This window comes from Eulemur rufifrons, chromosome 1 (genome assembly GCF_041146395.1).
Source record: "Eulemur rufifrons isolate Redbay chromosome 1, OSU_ERuf_1, whole genome shotgun sequence".
Taxonomy (NCBI): domain Eukaryota; kingdom Metazoa; phylum Chordata; class Mammalia; order Primates; family Lemuridae; genus Eulemur; species Eulemur rufifrons.
This window is the reverse complement of record NC_090983.1, coordinates 40,048,910-40,066,315: the sequence shown is the minus strand read 5'-3', so window position 1 is coordinate 40,066,315 and position 17,406 is coordinate 40,048,910. Positions and strand designations below refer to the sequence as shown.

The 17,406-nt window shown below is 41.2% G+C and overlaps 1 protein-coding gene across 1 annotated transcript in view; it reads left to right on the top strand.

The window, feature by feature from the left end:
* MFSD6 (major facilitator superfamily domain containing 6) overlaps window positions 1-17,406 on the top strand; it is a 48,557-nt gene that overhangs the window by 15,030 nt on the left and 16,121 nt on the right. Inside the window, exon 2 of the mRNA XM_069469293.1 lies at window positions 13,618-13,715. Coding sequence (XP_069325394.1) covers window positions 13,618-13,715 — 98 coding nt within the window. The remainder of the gene's footprint in view (window positions 1-13,617; window positions 13,716-17,406) is intronic.

The following is a 17,406-nucleotide window of genomic DNA, read 5'->3' as shown; positions in this document are numbered from 1 at the left end:
CCAAATAATTGATAAGCCAAAAATAAAAATAAGTGCTGGGTGCAGTGGCTCATGTTTGTAGTTTCAGCAACTTGGGAGGCTGAGGGAGGAGGATCACTTGAGCCCAGGAGTTTGAGGCTGCAGTGAGCTGTGATCACACACCACTGCACTCCTGGGCAACAGAGTGAGACCCCATTTCTTTAACAAAAAAAAGTAAAAAAATCTCCAACCTTAACAAAATATAATTATGGGATAATATTGTAAAAAGAGTAATTTTTTATACTACCATTTTATACTACCATTTGAGTGCTTTATTACATTTAAAATATTTACAAACACACTGTGCTAAATGCTTTATCTATATGCCCTTATTTAATCCTTTTAACAGTCTTATGCGTTAGGCATTGTTGTGTCCATTTTAGAGATGAGAACTTTAGAATGGTTAAGTAAGTTGCCCAAATAAGAGAATTAGGATTTAAACCCACACCAGTCAGACTCCAAAGCCCATGTTCTCTGCCTATAGATTCATAGGCCCAGAGTTATATTGGTGGAGCGAGTCTTTTGTTCCTTTATGCAACCCCATCTCACCTCTTAGTCTTCCTCTTTTCTGCTTTGAGTGACCAATGTCTGGTACAGCTTTTTCAGTTGTTTCACATACCCTCTTGTGTCTCTTCCTGGTAAGGTCTACATTCCTCTAAAGTACCCCATTGCCCCAAATTATTCCCTTTACCCCTAGGCAAAGAAATCAGAGTTACTCTTATTTCTCCTGTTAGCTCTCCTTAGCACTGTTAGGATGAAAGTAATGTAATTAATTCGTACTGAATATAAGTAGCGAAAACTGTTTCCGCTGTATGACACATGATGACCATGTATCGTATAGAAAGTTTATTCACAATTAAATATTGTGTCCATTCAATATTTCCTTAAAGGAAAAGTTTCTGTTCTAGGGATGCAGCGTTGAACAAGACAGATGAGGCCCCTTTTTCACGGAGCTCACATTCTGGTAGGGGGTGGGAGACAGTAAAACACAAAAGAAAATGTCAGGTGCTACAGAAAGGTTAGGTGCCTAAGGCATTGGGAGTGGGGGTAAAGTGAATAAAATTGAGAGTTCTTTTGGATGGGACCTGGTGTAGGTGGGTGAGGAAGAGGAGTTGTTTTATTGAGCGGTCACCAGGTGGATGCCACTCGCTGAGGAGGAGAACCAGGGAGAAAAGTATGGGTTCTGGGTGGGGGAAGAGGATACTCGAGTTTGGAACTTGTGCAGTTCCTACGGGATGGGGGAGGTGCCCATTAGATAAGTTGTATTGATAAGTCCAGGTCTTGGAAGAAAGGATCAAGTTGGAGATGTCTTTTAGGAAACATTGGCACATAGAGAACAGTTGGCTCCATGCCATGATTTGAGGTTTTCTGTAACTACCTTCTTCCTCCTCTCTGTTCCCTTTCCTTCCCATCAGCTGGTCAGTCCATTCTGAGAAATCTTTCTCTGAGAAGGAACATGTTACCATCAGTGTTACTTCTGGAAGCAGTGCCCTATAGCAGGACTGTTGGGAAGAGACAAGTTCAGTGTTTCTATGATAGGGATGAAAATGACATCCTAATGTGAGAACATGACGGCTGGATGAATGTATCTCTAACGTTCTCTTGATGGTATTCACTGGTAGCTAGAACTAAAGCCCTTCTGTGTTGCCATGGGACTGCAAAAGCACAGGACTGGAGGGAACAGGATGCCTAAAGTAGCCTAATGACTTATGATTTTCTTTGCCTAAGTCTTGTCTGGTAAGTGCAATGTAAATTGAGAAAGAAAACAAAGTAAGACCAGACCAGCAAACAGAAACGCAACTCATAGCTGGAATGTACTGTATTCTACAGAGAAGATTCTTCCATCTTTTATAGGGAAAAATTTTATGTTGAATTTCCCAATTAGGCTAAATCAATTAGTCTTTGTTTTAATTTCTAGATCACCCATAAAAATAATTATTATAGACTTTACAATTTATACTTTTCAAAAATATTTTTATTGTTGTCATAGCCTTGCAAAACAGTTATTTTATTATAGTCATTTTACAGTGGCTTAATGAAAGCCTGATACCTTCCATTGGTGGAAAGATCAAGTTAACTCCTTGGGGGCCTGGAGTAGAGTACCTGAGAGCTTATAGCCAGAGTTCAGGGAGCCTCAGGGTAGCTTCCTAATTGGTTAGAGAATGCAGGTCTTAGAGATGAAAAGCATGTTACTATGGACTGAATTGTACCCTTCCCCTTCATATATTCAAGCCCTAACCCCCAATGTGATGATGTTTGGAGATGGGGCCTTTGGGGAGGTAATTAGGTTTAGGTGAGAACATGAGAGTGGGGCCCACATGCTGGGATTAGTACCCTTATAAGATGAGATACTCTCATGCCTATAATCCCAGCACTTTGAGAGGCCAAGGCAGGAGGATCGCTTGAAGTTAGGAGTTTGAGACTAGCCTGGGAAACATGGCAAGACCCCATCTCTACAAAAAAATTTTAAAATAAATTAGCCGGGCATGGTGGCATGCACCTGTAGTCCTACCTGCTTGGGAGGCTACGGTGGGAGGATTGCTTGAGCCCAGGAGTTCAAAGTTACAGTGATCATACCACTGCACTTCAGTTTGGGTGACAGAGCAAGACCCTGTCTCCAAAAAAAAGAAAGAAAGACAGAAAAAAAGATGAGATACCAAAGAGCTTGTTCTCTCTCTTTCTCTCTCTTTCAACCATGTGGCGACACTGCAAGAAGTGGTCATCTGCAAGCCAGGAAGAGAGCCCTTACCAGACCCAACAATGCTGGCCCCCTACTCTCAGATTTCTAGGTTCCAGACCTGTGAGAAATAAATGTCTGTTTAAGCCACCCAGTTTATGGCATATTGCTGACAGCCTGAGCAGACTGATACACATGTCTAAATAGATAGTCAGAGCAAAGAGAGCCTGAGGTGGGTATAGAGGGCTTGGATTCCCAAAGATTCTAAGAGTCAGAGGGCAAGGACCTAGCATAGGGTCCTCTGGCTTAACATAGTGGGATGATGGTAGGACTGAGCCCAGCAGTGGCAAACTTTTATTTTTCTGCATGTGTATGTCCATGTATTTTTCTGCATGTACATTGAGTGGCCAGATCTGCCATGCAAGCCAAGAAAGGAACAAATTTGCCATGATTTGCCCAAAGTCTATCCTTCTGAGTGGTGCAGTTGGGGACTTCAGTCCAGGTTCTCTAGCTTATAAATCCCATGCTCTTTTATATATTTCAGACACTAATGCTAGTGTCATCAAAGTAAAGACCGGTATCATTACTATTTTGTTAATATTAATCAAGTTACTATTAATTACTATGACTTTTATTACTATTATCACTATTCATTTATTTTTGGCTCTGTCAATGAAATTTTATTAGAAATCTTACATGTTTCAAATGCAGGTAGAATATTACAACAAATCTTGTGAAACAAGATTTTAAGGTGAAGTGTTATTAATTTTTGCGTGTGTGAAAAAGAGCACCTTTTAAATTTCCCGAAAAGGTTTATGATCCCGGTGGGGAGGCTCTGCCGACTGCGGGGGAGGCGCAGGATCTGACAGCAGAGACCTGGTCGAGTCTTGGTTCTGCAGCTTGTTTAGCTGCATGACCCTGGCAACTTGGTTAACCTTTCAGGGCCTTGTTTTCCTCAACTGTAAAATAGGATCAATAGTAACCCTTGTCCTTCCTTTTTTAGAAGATTATTGGCAGGAATACATGAGATGCTAAGTTGAAAAAAATGCTGCAAAACTGGAGAACAGTACAGAAATGTTAGTGTTGGGGGGGTGGGCCTGAGGTGGGCCCTGTATCCAGTGGAGGTCTCAGAGATCACAGAAACTAATGTTCTTTCTTCCTCAATGTCACAAAAAGATGAGTAGGAGTGGTTTGAACGAAGTATATTCAGTTAGAGTTTCCTATTTAAAAAAATAACAGAGCAAAATTCTAGTCATAAAAGTTTATTAGTTGATGGGTTTGGGGTAGGAGTTTATTGTAATTGTATCTACTCCATTTGTTCCTTACTTGACAATTCCATGACTTAAATTGCACTCCAGACAGAAAGTGTTTATCATTGTGAGTGGGAATGACATTGAATTAATTCTGACAGCTAGTGAATGTTCAAGGAGGGCAGAAGCCTAGACAGATGGCCTCTGGGGGCTTCACTCTTCACAGTGGGTTCTCTGGAGCCCACGGGGATCAGCAATGGAAAAGATCAGGGCCCCTTTCAGCCCCCTGGTGGGATGAGCTCAGCTTGGGGAACTTCCCGGCTGCTCTGGTGACCTGCAGGGTTGATGACACAGCCTGTCCTATGGTTGGATCACACTCGAGGTGGAGACTCTGGACAGCCCCTGTCCCTGCCATTCTCTCTGTGGCCTGTTCCCGTCGCTGTCCCCTCACAATCCTGTTTGCTGTGTGTGCGTGAGTGTGTGTGGTGCCCCTCCCTAGTTTCTGTTCCTGCCTCCCAGCCAAGCAGGCAGCTTCTGATTATTTGATTTCAAAGCCTGCCTGCTTGCTGCAGCCCACCTCCAGCCGCAGGTGGGAGTGGAGATCCTGGCTCGCCCTTCGTCCTGCCTCAGCATTGACACCTGAGGTTTCTGCAGCTACCTCAGCAGAAATGATCTTTTGGCCCGTTTCATCTCATGACACAGAATTTTGCTTCTGGGTGAGCCCTTCTTCTGTGATCCAGGATATTAGGCAGTGGTTGGCATTTGCTTTATGGCTTTTCTCTTACTCCAGTCGTCCTAGTGATTCGTCAGAGTTTAAAATGTCAACCGTCTTCTAAATCCAACACAAACACACACCCAGCTTTCCTAATCCAGATGCACAGCTGTGTCCATAAGTATAACCACACTAACACTGACAGTCCCTGCTGCTTCTGGTCCAATCCAAAGGTGTTTCTTCAAGCCCTTGTCTAGGTTTGAGTTCATGTAGGGACCTTGGAGTAGGACAATAGCACGTAGGTCAGGGGGACAGGGACCTGGACTTTCCATTGGCCAGCCAACTTTGTGGCCCCATCCCAGCTCTCTGGACCTCTCTTTCCTCGTCTCTGTGAAATGAGAGGGTTGGAGTGTCCACTGTGGCTCCTCTTAGTTCTGACTCCAGTGATCTAACTTTCCACTTTGGTTGCTTTTAGTATGTGAAAAACCACATGTCAGACCTCACCCCTCCCTGCCTGTCTCCCAGCCCCCACCAGGCCTCAGGTTTTTGCTGACAAGTCAAAAGTGTGTACAAAGCCTTTCGTGCAGGCTCATCCAGGCCATGCCGTGACAACAGACCAGCTCACCAGTGATGGGGATGGGATTTATTTAGTTGCTGGGATCTATATAGAGAATTTTCTTTCCTCAAAGCCAACTGACCTGAATGGAAGTTGGGACTCAAGATCTTAGACCCTTCTCCAGGTACTGGCTCAGGCAGAATTTGTAAAAGATGTGGCTGCTCTTGCTGAAATATTTGCATTTTATTTAACGGTAGCTTACCCATTTATGCGGTGTTTTGCAGTTTTTCTTCACATGTTTATTTGATCTTTTCAAAACCCTTCCAGTACAACCAAGACAGTTATGACCACGCCTGAGAAAAGCCCACTTCAGGTGTGCCTGTGCCGTGGGTTCCACCGCCTCAGTCAGGGCTCAGCCTGTGCCCCACCGTGCTGCCCACTATAAAATTGCATTAATTTACACTGTTTGTAAGAGTGTTTAATTTACATCAACCACTGGGAAAGTAAATAGCAATCCCTTAGATAAAGTAAATGAGTAAACATAGTCTGATTCGGTTGTACACAATGCTGAGAATCCTTTTCTAAGGCTGTGGCCTCACGCTGACTGTAGAGGCCTGGGGAAGCTGCCACTAGCGTCAGTACTCAGCTGCTGGTCTGTGGAGGAAACGCTGGCTTTTTCTATAAAGTTTTGCTTTATGCTGGAGCTGTAAGTCACTTTGGAGGGCATTTCTATGGACTGAATTTTGTCCCCTAAAAATTCATATGTTAAGGTCCTAACCCACAGTATCTCATCTGGAGTTAGGGTCTTTAAGGAGGTCATTAGGGTGGACCCTGATCCATTTTGACTTCTGTCCTCATAAGGAGAGGAGATTAGGACACAGACAGGCATGAGGGAAGACTAGATGAGGACTCCGGGAGAAGAGGGCTGTCTACAAGACAAGGAGAGAGGCCTCAGAAGAAATCACCACTGCCAACAACTTGATTTTGGACCCTGGCCTCCAGAATTGTGAGAAAATAAGTTTCTGCTGTTCAAGCCACCCAGTCTGTAGTATTTGTTACGGCAGCTCTAGCAAACTAATACAGCCATGTATCAATAGGCCTCGCTTCGTCTCAGTTTAGAGTCCCTTTCCTCCAATTCCTGATAAATGGTTACTACTTAGCCTTCGCTTGGCTGCTTCTGGAGATGTGGAACTTGCTGCCTCAGAAGGCAGCTAAGATTTTGTGTCACTTGGGACTCTTTCACTTGAAGTGGCAGAAAACCTTACCTACAGTGGCTTAAACAAAACAGAAAATGTGTTATCTAATTTAAAATTCCAGCAAATGGCCTTAGGTCTAGCTTTAACCCGGTCTCACACTACGTGGGGAACAGAAGCCTGGTACCTGCTTGTGCACAAGTGTTGAGGTTCCGTGGCACGGTGCTTAGCAGCCAGAACAACGTCACCTGCCCACGGCTCTAACTTTGGACTTACAGGGAGTGAGCCCACTCCCTCTTCAGCAGAAAGTCCTTCACATCCTCGAATGACCCTCCTGCAACTTTGCTTCTCCGCTTCCCTGAGGGGTTTCTCCCAGGACATCTTATCCAGGACTCCCCACGATTTTCTTTCCTTTCCCTATTCTGGCTCCTTTCTCTCTTTCTCACCGATCTCTTAAAAGTGGTGCCCTTAATTGTACCCATGTGGTCTGGCCATAGTCAAGAACGGCAGGATTATTATCTCCTTTTGATTTGGTCATGATATTCCTTCAGCCTGAATTTTTTTTTTTTTTTTTTTTTTGTTGAGACAGAGTCTCACTTTGTTGCCCAGGCTAGAGTGAGTGCCGTGGCGTCAGCTTAGCTCACAGCAACCTCAAACTCCTGGGCTCAAGCGATCCTACTGCCTCAGCCTCCCGAGTAGCTGGGACTACAGGCATGCGCCACTATGCCCGGCTAATTTTTTCTATATAGATTTTTTAGGTGTCCATATAATGTCTTTCTATTTTTAGTAGAGACGGGGTCTCGCTCAGGCTGGTCTCGAACTCCTGACCTTGAGCAATCCACCCGCCTCGGCCTCCCAGAGTGCTAGGATTACAGGCGTGAGCCACCGCGCCCGGCCTGAATTTTGATGAACTTGTTTAGTCTTCTCAAATTTAGCTTAGGATCAACTAAAACTCTTGAGGCTTCTTTCAAATTAATTGCTATGCCAAATGTCAGTGATTCTTCTGTGGAAATTGTAGTTTTTGTGCTGTAGGTATACCTCAGGCCGTATCCTGGAAAAATTTTGACCAAAATCTCAGTGTGTGTGTGTTCCGTCATTCGATTTTTACCTAAATGGAAAATATAGCAACAAAACAGCATATTGTGTCTTCCAAGTGGTTGGGTTCCATTAATCAAGGTTCTATTTTGTTTTGAACATCCTTATTTTCTACCTGGAGATATATACAACCTAAGAAAAAGTAGACAAACTAAAAAAACAATGGAGAGATGTAAATGTGGCCAGGAACCAGCACAGTGACCCTGCTGATGGTGACAGTAAGTGGACTCTTAGCTTAGCCTATCAGTCATTACAGAGTAAAGATCTGAAGGCAGCAAAATAAAGAATGATTAAGACCAGCAGAGGCTCAGACTTCACTTTTACCTTTTCGTTTTCTAGCAGAAACAATAGAAGGAAGTATCACTAGCTGCACAAAATGTACGCAGCTAAATGAATATTGTTTCTCCCTCATTCCCTCTTCTGACATAGAACATGGTTCTTACATTCTATTCTACAAAGATGGGTCAGTGGCCAGATATACTTGCTTGGCAGTTCAGGATCTCTCTCTGTGACCCCTTCATCTATGCTACGGGAATACCGCTGACTCTTTGAGCTTTGTGGCTTGTATACCAGCGCCTGCTCTTCTGGTGAGACAGGCTTGTGGTGAGCAGAGCCCTGTTATCTGCTCATGCACATGTGCTGAGGTTCCAACACATGTGCCTCAGGATGTCCCCACACATCCTGGATAAACAAACTACGGGCAGCTATCCCTTGTACGATTGCTTGTCCACACAAATGACAATATTTATCTTCATTAACCATAGTTAATTAACATTAGTCAAAAGCGCTGTCACATATGGACACCTATTTTTTTTTATCTTATTTCTAGGCCTCTTCTGTAAGTCAATTCATTCTTTCACATACTCATCACTTATTCCTATACCATAAGCAGATATCTTAAAATAAACACACATATGTATGTATACACACACATAAATAATTGTAATATGTGCATAGTGTATATTTATATCCTGTTCATCACTGTATCCCTAGCACTTAGCATAGAGTATGTTCAGTAAGTATTTGTTAATTGATATTTAAAGCATTTATATTTTCCCACTAGTTTGTGAATATTTACTGAGTGCCTGCTATGTGTCAGCCATTGGGGATAAAACTGAGCTAACATAATGTGAAAAGTCCTTGTCCTCCGTGGAGAATACAGTCAGTCTGTAGTGTGCGGCGACAGCTGAAGTAAGTGTTGTGAGCAGAGGCATGTGATGCAGTGATCACATGTAAAAAAGACTGGACCTGGCGTGAGGTGGAGCTAAGTGAGATCTGAAGGGAAAGCAGAAAAACCAATCTTTACCCAGGGTATTTTGTTTTTATCCAGTGTACTTTTTTTTTTTTTTTTTGAGAACTTTTATTTCTCTATTAGAGGTTTTGCAAAATGCTTGTTGCCAATTGCTTGTTAGGCTGAGGATGAGTTCTCTGGTGGCGCTGCTCTTTTGTCTCTCAGATCTGAGCAGTGTAGGATAATCCTGCTTAGGTCTTTCTTTGCTGCTCACGCTCTGTTGTCGTCTCTGGAATAATTTCCAGATGGAATCTGGACTGGAAAAGTTCACTTCTCTCTTCAAAAATTCTTAGACTGTGACCCTTCTTGTGTCTTTCAATCACCCTGTCTGGCCACAGGGTGAGAGTCTGCGGTTAACCCCTCCTTCTATGATGCTCTTCCTGCCTTCTGTGTCCAGCTATTTCTAACCCAGGTGTCCCTGAACCCCCAGGTAGCTAAGGGTCTCTCCTTTGTGGTCTCATAACACTTTGTGGATATCTCTTAATGTATTATATTATATTTAACTTGTTTATGTATTTGTCTCCCCCCTAGACTGTAAGTCCCTTGAAGGCAAGTAAGATTTCCTCTTCATTGCTACTGCCCTCAAGTCCAGCATAGCATGTGGTACATAGTGGTATCTCAATAAGTGTTTATTGAGCAAAATTCATGTTCATTGGGGTTTTAAGTGGTTCTCAGGGGGCATTCAGTCATATAGTTGGCTAAATTTAGAAAAGTAAGGCATCATAAGTACACTATTAGGAATTGCAGAATGACTCATAATTGTATCTATATCTTGAACACTCGTGGAAAAAATACCAGTTTTATTATAAGATAACCACCAATCAACTTAAACTGCTAATACTGGGAATTGTTGTTGTATAAGAAATTATAATAAGTATTTTTTTCTCCTACTCTTGTATTTTGCTTAAATGCAGAATAAAGATGTTTGCCAAGTGATTGGGTTTCCCACAGTGTCGTGTTTTCTGCTGAATCATTTGCTCCTTATCAGTGGTGTTCCTCTTTATAGGTAGTTCCACTTATACCAGCCACCTGTTCTAAAATTGCCTTTGTTTCTTTTCTGCTTACTGACTTCCTGTTATGAAACAGGAAAGCAATGTTGTTTCTGAGCTTTATTGTTATAGATGTTCTGTAGGTATCTGTATCTCACTGAGGGCATTTTTCAGACTATTCTTCTGTATTTCCAGACCTCAGTGCCCACAACAATTCTAGGACCCTGAACATGTGCTCTATATTCAGCATAAAGAAGAATTTTATTGTATGGAAGATCATAGAGTAAAACATAAATTCCTTTCGGTCAGCAAATCCTTAATTTCATGAGAGTGAATGTATTAGTTTGCTAGGGCGACCATAACAAGGTACCACAGACCGGGTGACTTAAAGAAACAGAAATTTATTTCCTTATAGTTCTGGGGGCTACAAGTCCAAGACCAAGACATCAGCGGGGTTTTTTTCTCCTGAGGGCGTCTCTCCTTGGCTTAGATCTTCTTCCAGTGTCTTCGCTGGGTCTTTCTCCTGTGCCTGTGTCCTAATCTCTTCTTAAAAAGACACCAATCATATAGGATTAGGACCTACCCATATGACTTCATTTTGCCTTAATTACCTCTTCGAAGGCCCTATTTCCAAATACGGTAATATTCCGAGATACTGGGAGTTATCATATGACTCCAGCCTATGAATCTGGGGGAATTTGTGGGGGGGACACACAATTCAGCCCATAACAGTTAATAATATGGCAGTTTAAATATTCCATTCAGATACTAAAGACGGCCGGGCGCGGTGGCTCACGCCTGTAATCCTAGCACTCTGGGAGGCCGAGGTGGGCGGATCGTTTGAGCTCAGAAGTTCGAGACCAGCCTGAGCAAGAGCGAGACCCCATCTCTACTAAAAATAGAAAGAAATTATATGGACAGCTAAAAATATATATAGAAAAAATTAGCCGGGCATGGTGGCGCATGCCTGTAGTTCCAGCTACTCGGAAGGCTGAGACAGGAGGATCGCTTGAGCTCAGGAGTTTGAGGTTGCTGTGAGCTAGGCTGATGCCACGGCACTCACTCTAGCCTGGGCAACAGAGTGAGACTCTGTCTCAAAAAAAAAAAAAAAAAAAAAAAAAAAAGATACTAAAGAGATTCTTAGGTTGCTGAAATACTTTTTGGTGACTAGTCAATAAATATATGTCTGCTTTTTTGCCTTTTCATAGATCCAAATGCTGCTTTCCTTTCTGCTCATAATTTTACCCTTGTTTATTTCTGGAGGCGACTATTTTCCCCGAAATGGTTGGTGAGAAGGAAATACTAGTGCTCCTCTCTCTATTGGAATTCTGGGGTAAAATTTTAATCAGAAAACAAAAGGATAATTTTCTTTAAGATAGTAACAATAATTATAATAATAATGCTACCATTTATTGAGTGCTTATTTTGGGCCAGTCATTGTGCTATAATTATCACAACAAATCTGCAGTAACCTTGCCCTGGATACTACTACTTTTGCATTTTCTTTCTTAGGACACCTGTTTGGTTCTAAAGAACTATCAGTAGTGAGATTAGAAATGTGGGAAAGAAGTGAAGGACATATCACATTTATAGCCACTCAGCTTGTTGGTGGCAACCTGAGACTTAAGGGTTAACATGGAGCTACGGACCAGTAACCCCAGTGACTGAATTCCACACAGGTAGAGAGTTGAAGGTGTAGCACAATCTACCCCTTAAACTGGGTCGATTGACTCTGGGTTATTTTAGGCCAGAAGCTTTAGACTATGGCCTGGATTGAATTACGGTTGTCATGGCAACTCTGATTCAGAGGTGGACTCAAAAGAAAGCTTCAGAATAGGCAATGTGAATGCAGGAAGGTAGATGACCAAATTCGTTTTATTTTGGGATTGTAGGACAGTATCACTGGGGACAGCTTGGAATGAGCTACAGATCAGTGGTTCTGCACCCTGGCTCAGTATCGGAGCAACCTAGGGAGCTTTCAGAATACCTGGGTTTCACCCATAGAGCTCTTTATTGAGATGAGTGTGGGCCTGGACGTCTGTAGTTTTAAACAGTTATCAGAGTAAGTTTAATGAGCAAGGCCAGGGGATGGCAAGCTGTGGCCAATCGACCAAATCTGGCCTGCTGACTGTTTCTGTGTAGCCCATAAACTAAGAATAGTTTCTGCATTTTTAAATGTTTTTAAAAATCACAATAATAATATTTTGTGACATGTGAAAATTATATGAAATTTAAATTCCAGTGTTCACAATTCAAATTTCATTGGAACACAGCCACACTCATTCATTTACATATCATCTATGGCTGCTTTCACGCCACAGCAGCAGAGTTGAGTAGTTGTAACAAAGACCATGTTGCCCATGAAGCCTAAACTGTTTACTGTATGTCCCTTTATAGACAAATGTTTGCTGACCCCTGAGTTAGGCTAAGTAGAGGTCATCCACAGAGCTGATTTGGAACTTAAAAAGAGGCATAGGTTTGTGTAACTTGTGTGTTTGTGTAGCGTATTTTGGATTTTATTTTCCTGTTTATTTATTTATTTTTTTTGCTAGCAGTGGGAAATTGATGAATCTGTAGCAAGTTTGATCAACAAAATTGTTATCAAAGATGATGGCAACATATACTTTTTTCCTCAAAACACAAAAGTACAAAGAACATAACATGCAAAGAACGAGATGAACCAGACCTTTTTAATACTTTACTGAGGATCTTCTAAATCCCTTCTAATATCCTTTTCCTATTTCATCCTCACCTCCTCAATCCTTTTCTTTTTTTTTGATCTTTCCCCCATCCTTCTGTTCCATGTTTGAGATTAATGGCAGCTGGTGCCTGAGACAATTTGCTTTCCTTGATTCAATGCTGGAAATTCTAATATAAAAATGTAGTTGAACAAGATTAGGAAAACACCACTGATGGTCATGTTCGTTTACTTCTACCTTCTACTTTTCATCCACTTGGATTCAGAAAACAAGAAAGTTAAGAAAGTTAACAGTAAATGGAAAACAACTGAGAAAGACAAATCCCTGTGGTTAGGCTGTGTTTTGTGTAGAGATGTAGCCACTATTTGCTTCCAAACCAGCCCATCCAGTTTAGAATAAGAGAGATCGTAACCTTATGCTTGGGTGCAGCACTTTAGGCCTTTGCTTATTTTGTTTTTACTTATATTTTTGGTGGTGGTAATGGTTGAAGGTGAGACGAAGTAAGAGGTTGATATGTATTTATCAGCTTTGTAAGCGTATGATACCATGGATTTAAAAAAATGATGAACAAGTATCAATTGAACTGATAGGAAAAAGTATTTGATTTCCAAATAGCTTATAGTAATCATTGGGTGATAGTTTTTGATGATCTTGAGAGTCTCCTTGTGAAACTGCTTGGTGTCTTGGGTATTGCAAGCAAGGCCACATTCATGTTTACATGTTCTCATTTTGATCCTGTCCTTCCCCCATCATAGTGAAGTGGCTGCAATCCCAGGCATATTTCCCCTGCAGCCACCTGGAAGGAAGCCAATAATGTCATTACAGATGGCAGTGTGCCCAGACTATCTTAAAAAAGCATCATCTCTGCTACTAATTAAGTTTCGGAAAGGGTGATATTTGCTTTTATATTAACAAGCATTTTGAAAGGCTGAGGGCAGATATGTTAGAAGCAATCTTATTCCTAAATTCATGCTTAAACTTAATTGTCCCTCAGCTTTCCCACTCTTGAGTTTGGAACACTGTCTGCTGGATCAGAAATGGTTTGAGGAGGGGAAAAAAGTAGGTAATATTTGCATTTTGAATTTCATACCAGGGCCTCAATTTATTTTCCTTTGCTTTTTTTTTTTTTTTTTTTAGGGTTCTGTACATTGGCCTGGCCTGCAATACGGCTCGCTATATTTATATTTCCTACCTGGAAAATGCCTGGACTGTTCTCCCCATGGAAGTTCTTCAAGGTAAGTTAACAGATGGAATTAAAATTATTTCTCTACCCGCCTAAGGTATGACTATGTAGAAGTCCAGTGGCTTTCAGCATCTGATTCAATAAAGGAAGGGCGGACCCACTGTTGTATATAATTTTGAAGTGGTTGTTAAGGAAGAGATGACGTCAGCGGGGCTGGGTCCGCAGTTACCCTGAGGGCTGTTCTGCAGTTGCGCCAAACAGAGCTGGATTGGACCCACACCCTTGTGATTAAACAAAGGAAGAGGAACTCTAGAATAAACTCCCAAATACAGCTGTTAGATACAGACATCCAAAGGTGGCTTTAAAACATAAAAGGATTTCTCTTTTAAAGGTCTTGGATTTTTTTTTTTTTTTTTTTTTTTTGAGACAGCGTCTCACTCTGTTGCCCAGGCTAGAGTGCCGTGGCATCAGCCTCGCTCACAGCAACCTCAAACTCCTGGGCTCAAGCGATCCTCCTGCCTCAGCCTCCCGAGTAGCTGGGACTACAGGCATGTGCCACCATGCCCGGCTAATTTTTTCTGTATATATTTTTAGTTGTCCATATAATTTCTTTCTATTTTTAGTAGAGACGGGGTCTCGCTCTTGCTCAGGCTGGGTTTTTTGTTTTTGTACGTTCACTATACTTACTGAAAAAAGATTGTCATTTTTATAACATCTGTTGATTTATAACTAAAGCATTATATTCACACTGTTGTTTTCTCATAAACCTTTTAAATCTTTGCTCAAATATCCTGATATGAGGTCTTCTTTTTTCTTCAGTGTACTGTTTCCCATAGAGATATAACTCTGAAAAAATTCCTAGGAGGCTCTTGCCATGTGGCTTAATAGCACTGAAAATGTGGATTTTTATTCAAAGATTATTGCCCATGTGAGCTCCTATAATCCTGACTATATGCTGAAGAGCCCTGTTAGCAGCTTCGCTAAACCATTTAGTAACTGGCATCATGATTAACATACAGGTTCAGGGCAAGATCACTGGAATTGAGGTCTTCAGTGACAGCCCATGCTACTAAATCATTAATTGCACTAAACAGTCTGTGATTATATATAATTTCATTAGCTTTGTATCTTGCCATTATGTTTTCTCTTACCCTGAGGATGCAAATGCAGTACAATCAACATAATTAATTACTTGTGATGATGAAAGATTGAAGATTTCAATCTTTTCAGATGAAGAATTCACAATTATACCTCTAAACAGAATGTACAAAATGCAAGCTTATTTATCATATTCCCTCATGGCAATGAAAAAAAGAACTTATCCTAATTGAAAGGAGATATAATTTATATTCACATTATAATTATAAAATTCAAATATATATACACTTTGAAGGTGATTTTTCTCAGGTCTGATACAATCATATAATTGGTGAAAGGAGATTTTGTTTACAAATATATAGAGAATGGAAATTTGGTCTTACAAGAAATTATTGTTTGTAATAATTAGAACTCTGGAAGGGTCTTGAGAGGAGGCACACATCTCAGCACTGTGTCACTTAAGAATAACAAAGCAATAAACATGAACTGCAGGAAAGAATCATGCAATAACAACATTTGCAACATAATTCTTAGGATCTCCCACCTTTAGTTTCTGTTCTGTCCTTGCCTGGTTTAATTGCTTTATTTATTGGTGTGCCACAATGTGCTGACTCTATAGAGATCTGTATACCTACAGAAAAGAAAGTATACATATTGTAACAATATATGCGTATACCTTTTTTCTCCTTTTAATATGAATTATGTGGTACAGGACAGTTTTCATAAGTGACTCAAGAAAAGAGAGCACCCATGAAATGGATAGAGGAACAACAGAAGAATTTTATAAGAGGGGAAAACAATGCTGTTGTGAATTTAAAAATTCTTTTTTACTATTAATTTATCAAAGATGGTTAAGAGCCAGAAAGCATGTTGAGTTCAGGGAATGTAATTAAAAAAAAAAAAAAAAAATATATATATATTAACTCATGCCCCAAGGTCTCACTGTCTATTCTAGAAGCCAGATGTGTAAAGCACATAATTAACTGCACAGTGTATTAGATGGAATCATAGGAAAATGTGCTGGGTAACAGACAAGGAGCTCTCTGGAAGAAATAATTAACTTTTTGAAGCAGGGAGTGGGAGGATGAAGACTTTATTGAAAAATTCCCAAAGGAAATCACATGAGCTGGCTTTTGAAGGGCAAGTAGGAATCCACCAGGAGGCTTAAGGAGAGCAGACATTCTGGCGTAGAGAAGAGCCATGTGCCGAGCACAAAAGTGGAAAGCAGAGTGGCATCTTCAGGGAACATAATGTGGTGTGCTGTGCTTAGGGCTTGATGGATTTATCATCTCAGGCTGCCAAGCCAGGACATATTTTTATAATACGATATGCACCTCAGGGTGTATTATCCCAGGATTTAGGGAGCTGGCCGTGTTCTGAATCTAAATAAATTCAACTTCCCATGCCAGGCTACAATTTATACTTCTATGTTTCATTTTAGTCTACCCTGTGCCAGTAGAAACCTAGTTACTGATCTGAAGCAAGTAAGAAAAGAGGATCTGCTAATAGTCTCCTAATCCAACAGAGGGCTCTGTGACCAGTTTGTACAAAGCTCTTTGTTTCTAAAGCTGGAGGAGATAGTTTTATTCTCTGGCAGAAGTGAGTGCTGAGTACTTTGACTGCACAACAAAAACAAAATGCCCTGCCTTTGTTTGACCCATGCCCACCCCACAGAAAATAGTGGATCCTCCACGTGGAATAAATCTTGTGTCACAGGAATATACTTCTGACTGAAAAACTTTGTTTTGCTTGTCTGGATTCTTCTACCTTTTACAAGCCTTTGTCCAAAAGAATTTAAAGTCCCTGTGCTCAGAGAAGACTCTCCTTAGGATGCAATAAGGCAGGAAATTATTATAACAAAACACTGAATTATTTAATTACAGGACAAGCATACTGTTATGATATCTACCCCTTAATTCCTTGACCGGAAACGCTTCCTGATGATTATCAAAGACCTGGTTTTAGGAAGGGTTGGGGAGTGGGATGTTGTCTCTCATTACTGACAATCTTGACACTGAACATCAGCACTTCCATTCTTTGGTTTCCAACCAGTGTCACACAAGAGGGTCTTCTTAAAAGATATAAGCAGAGTCTATTTCTCATGCTATCACCCTTGCCTCATCCCCAAAACACTGGGAGAACTAGTACTACCTAGTGGGCAGCTGAAGGGGAAGAAACAAAAGATGTGCTTTATTCCTTATCCCCCTTCCTCTTTTGAGTTGCATGTAACCAAGGGTGGAGGATTCCTTGTTATCCTTCCTTCCCTGGAGTTTCTTGATCATCCTCTCAGCATTCTGTCTCCTCAGGCCATGCTGGTAATAATTAGCATATGGGTTTGGGAAGAAGCAAATTTCCTCCTCTCTAGACCTGTAGGAAGGAGGATATGTAGGTGTTTATTTGGGAATCAAGGTAAGACCACTGGATGTTGTTTGGTATTGTGAGGTTGTTTCTTTCCCATGACTGTTCTCATATTTAGTAGCCAATAATTCTCTTGCAGCCTTATCCTTTTAGCAATTCAGCCACCATTTGCAGCAGACATGTTTGGTAGTCCATTGGTGGCACCGCATAAAGAAGCAGAAGATGTACTTTCTGCCCATAAGGCATCTGCAATTTATTGTAAAAAGACACAGTGGGTCTAAGGGCCT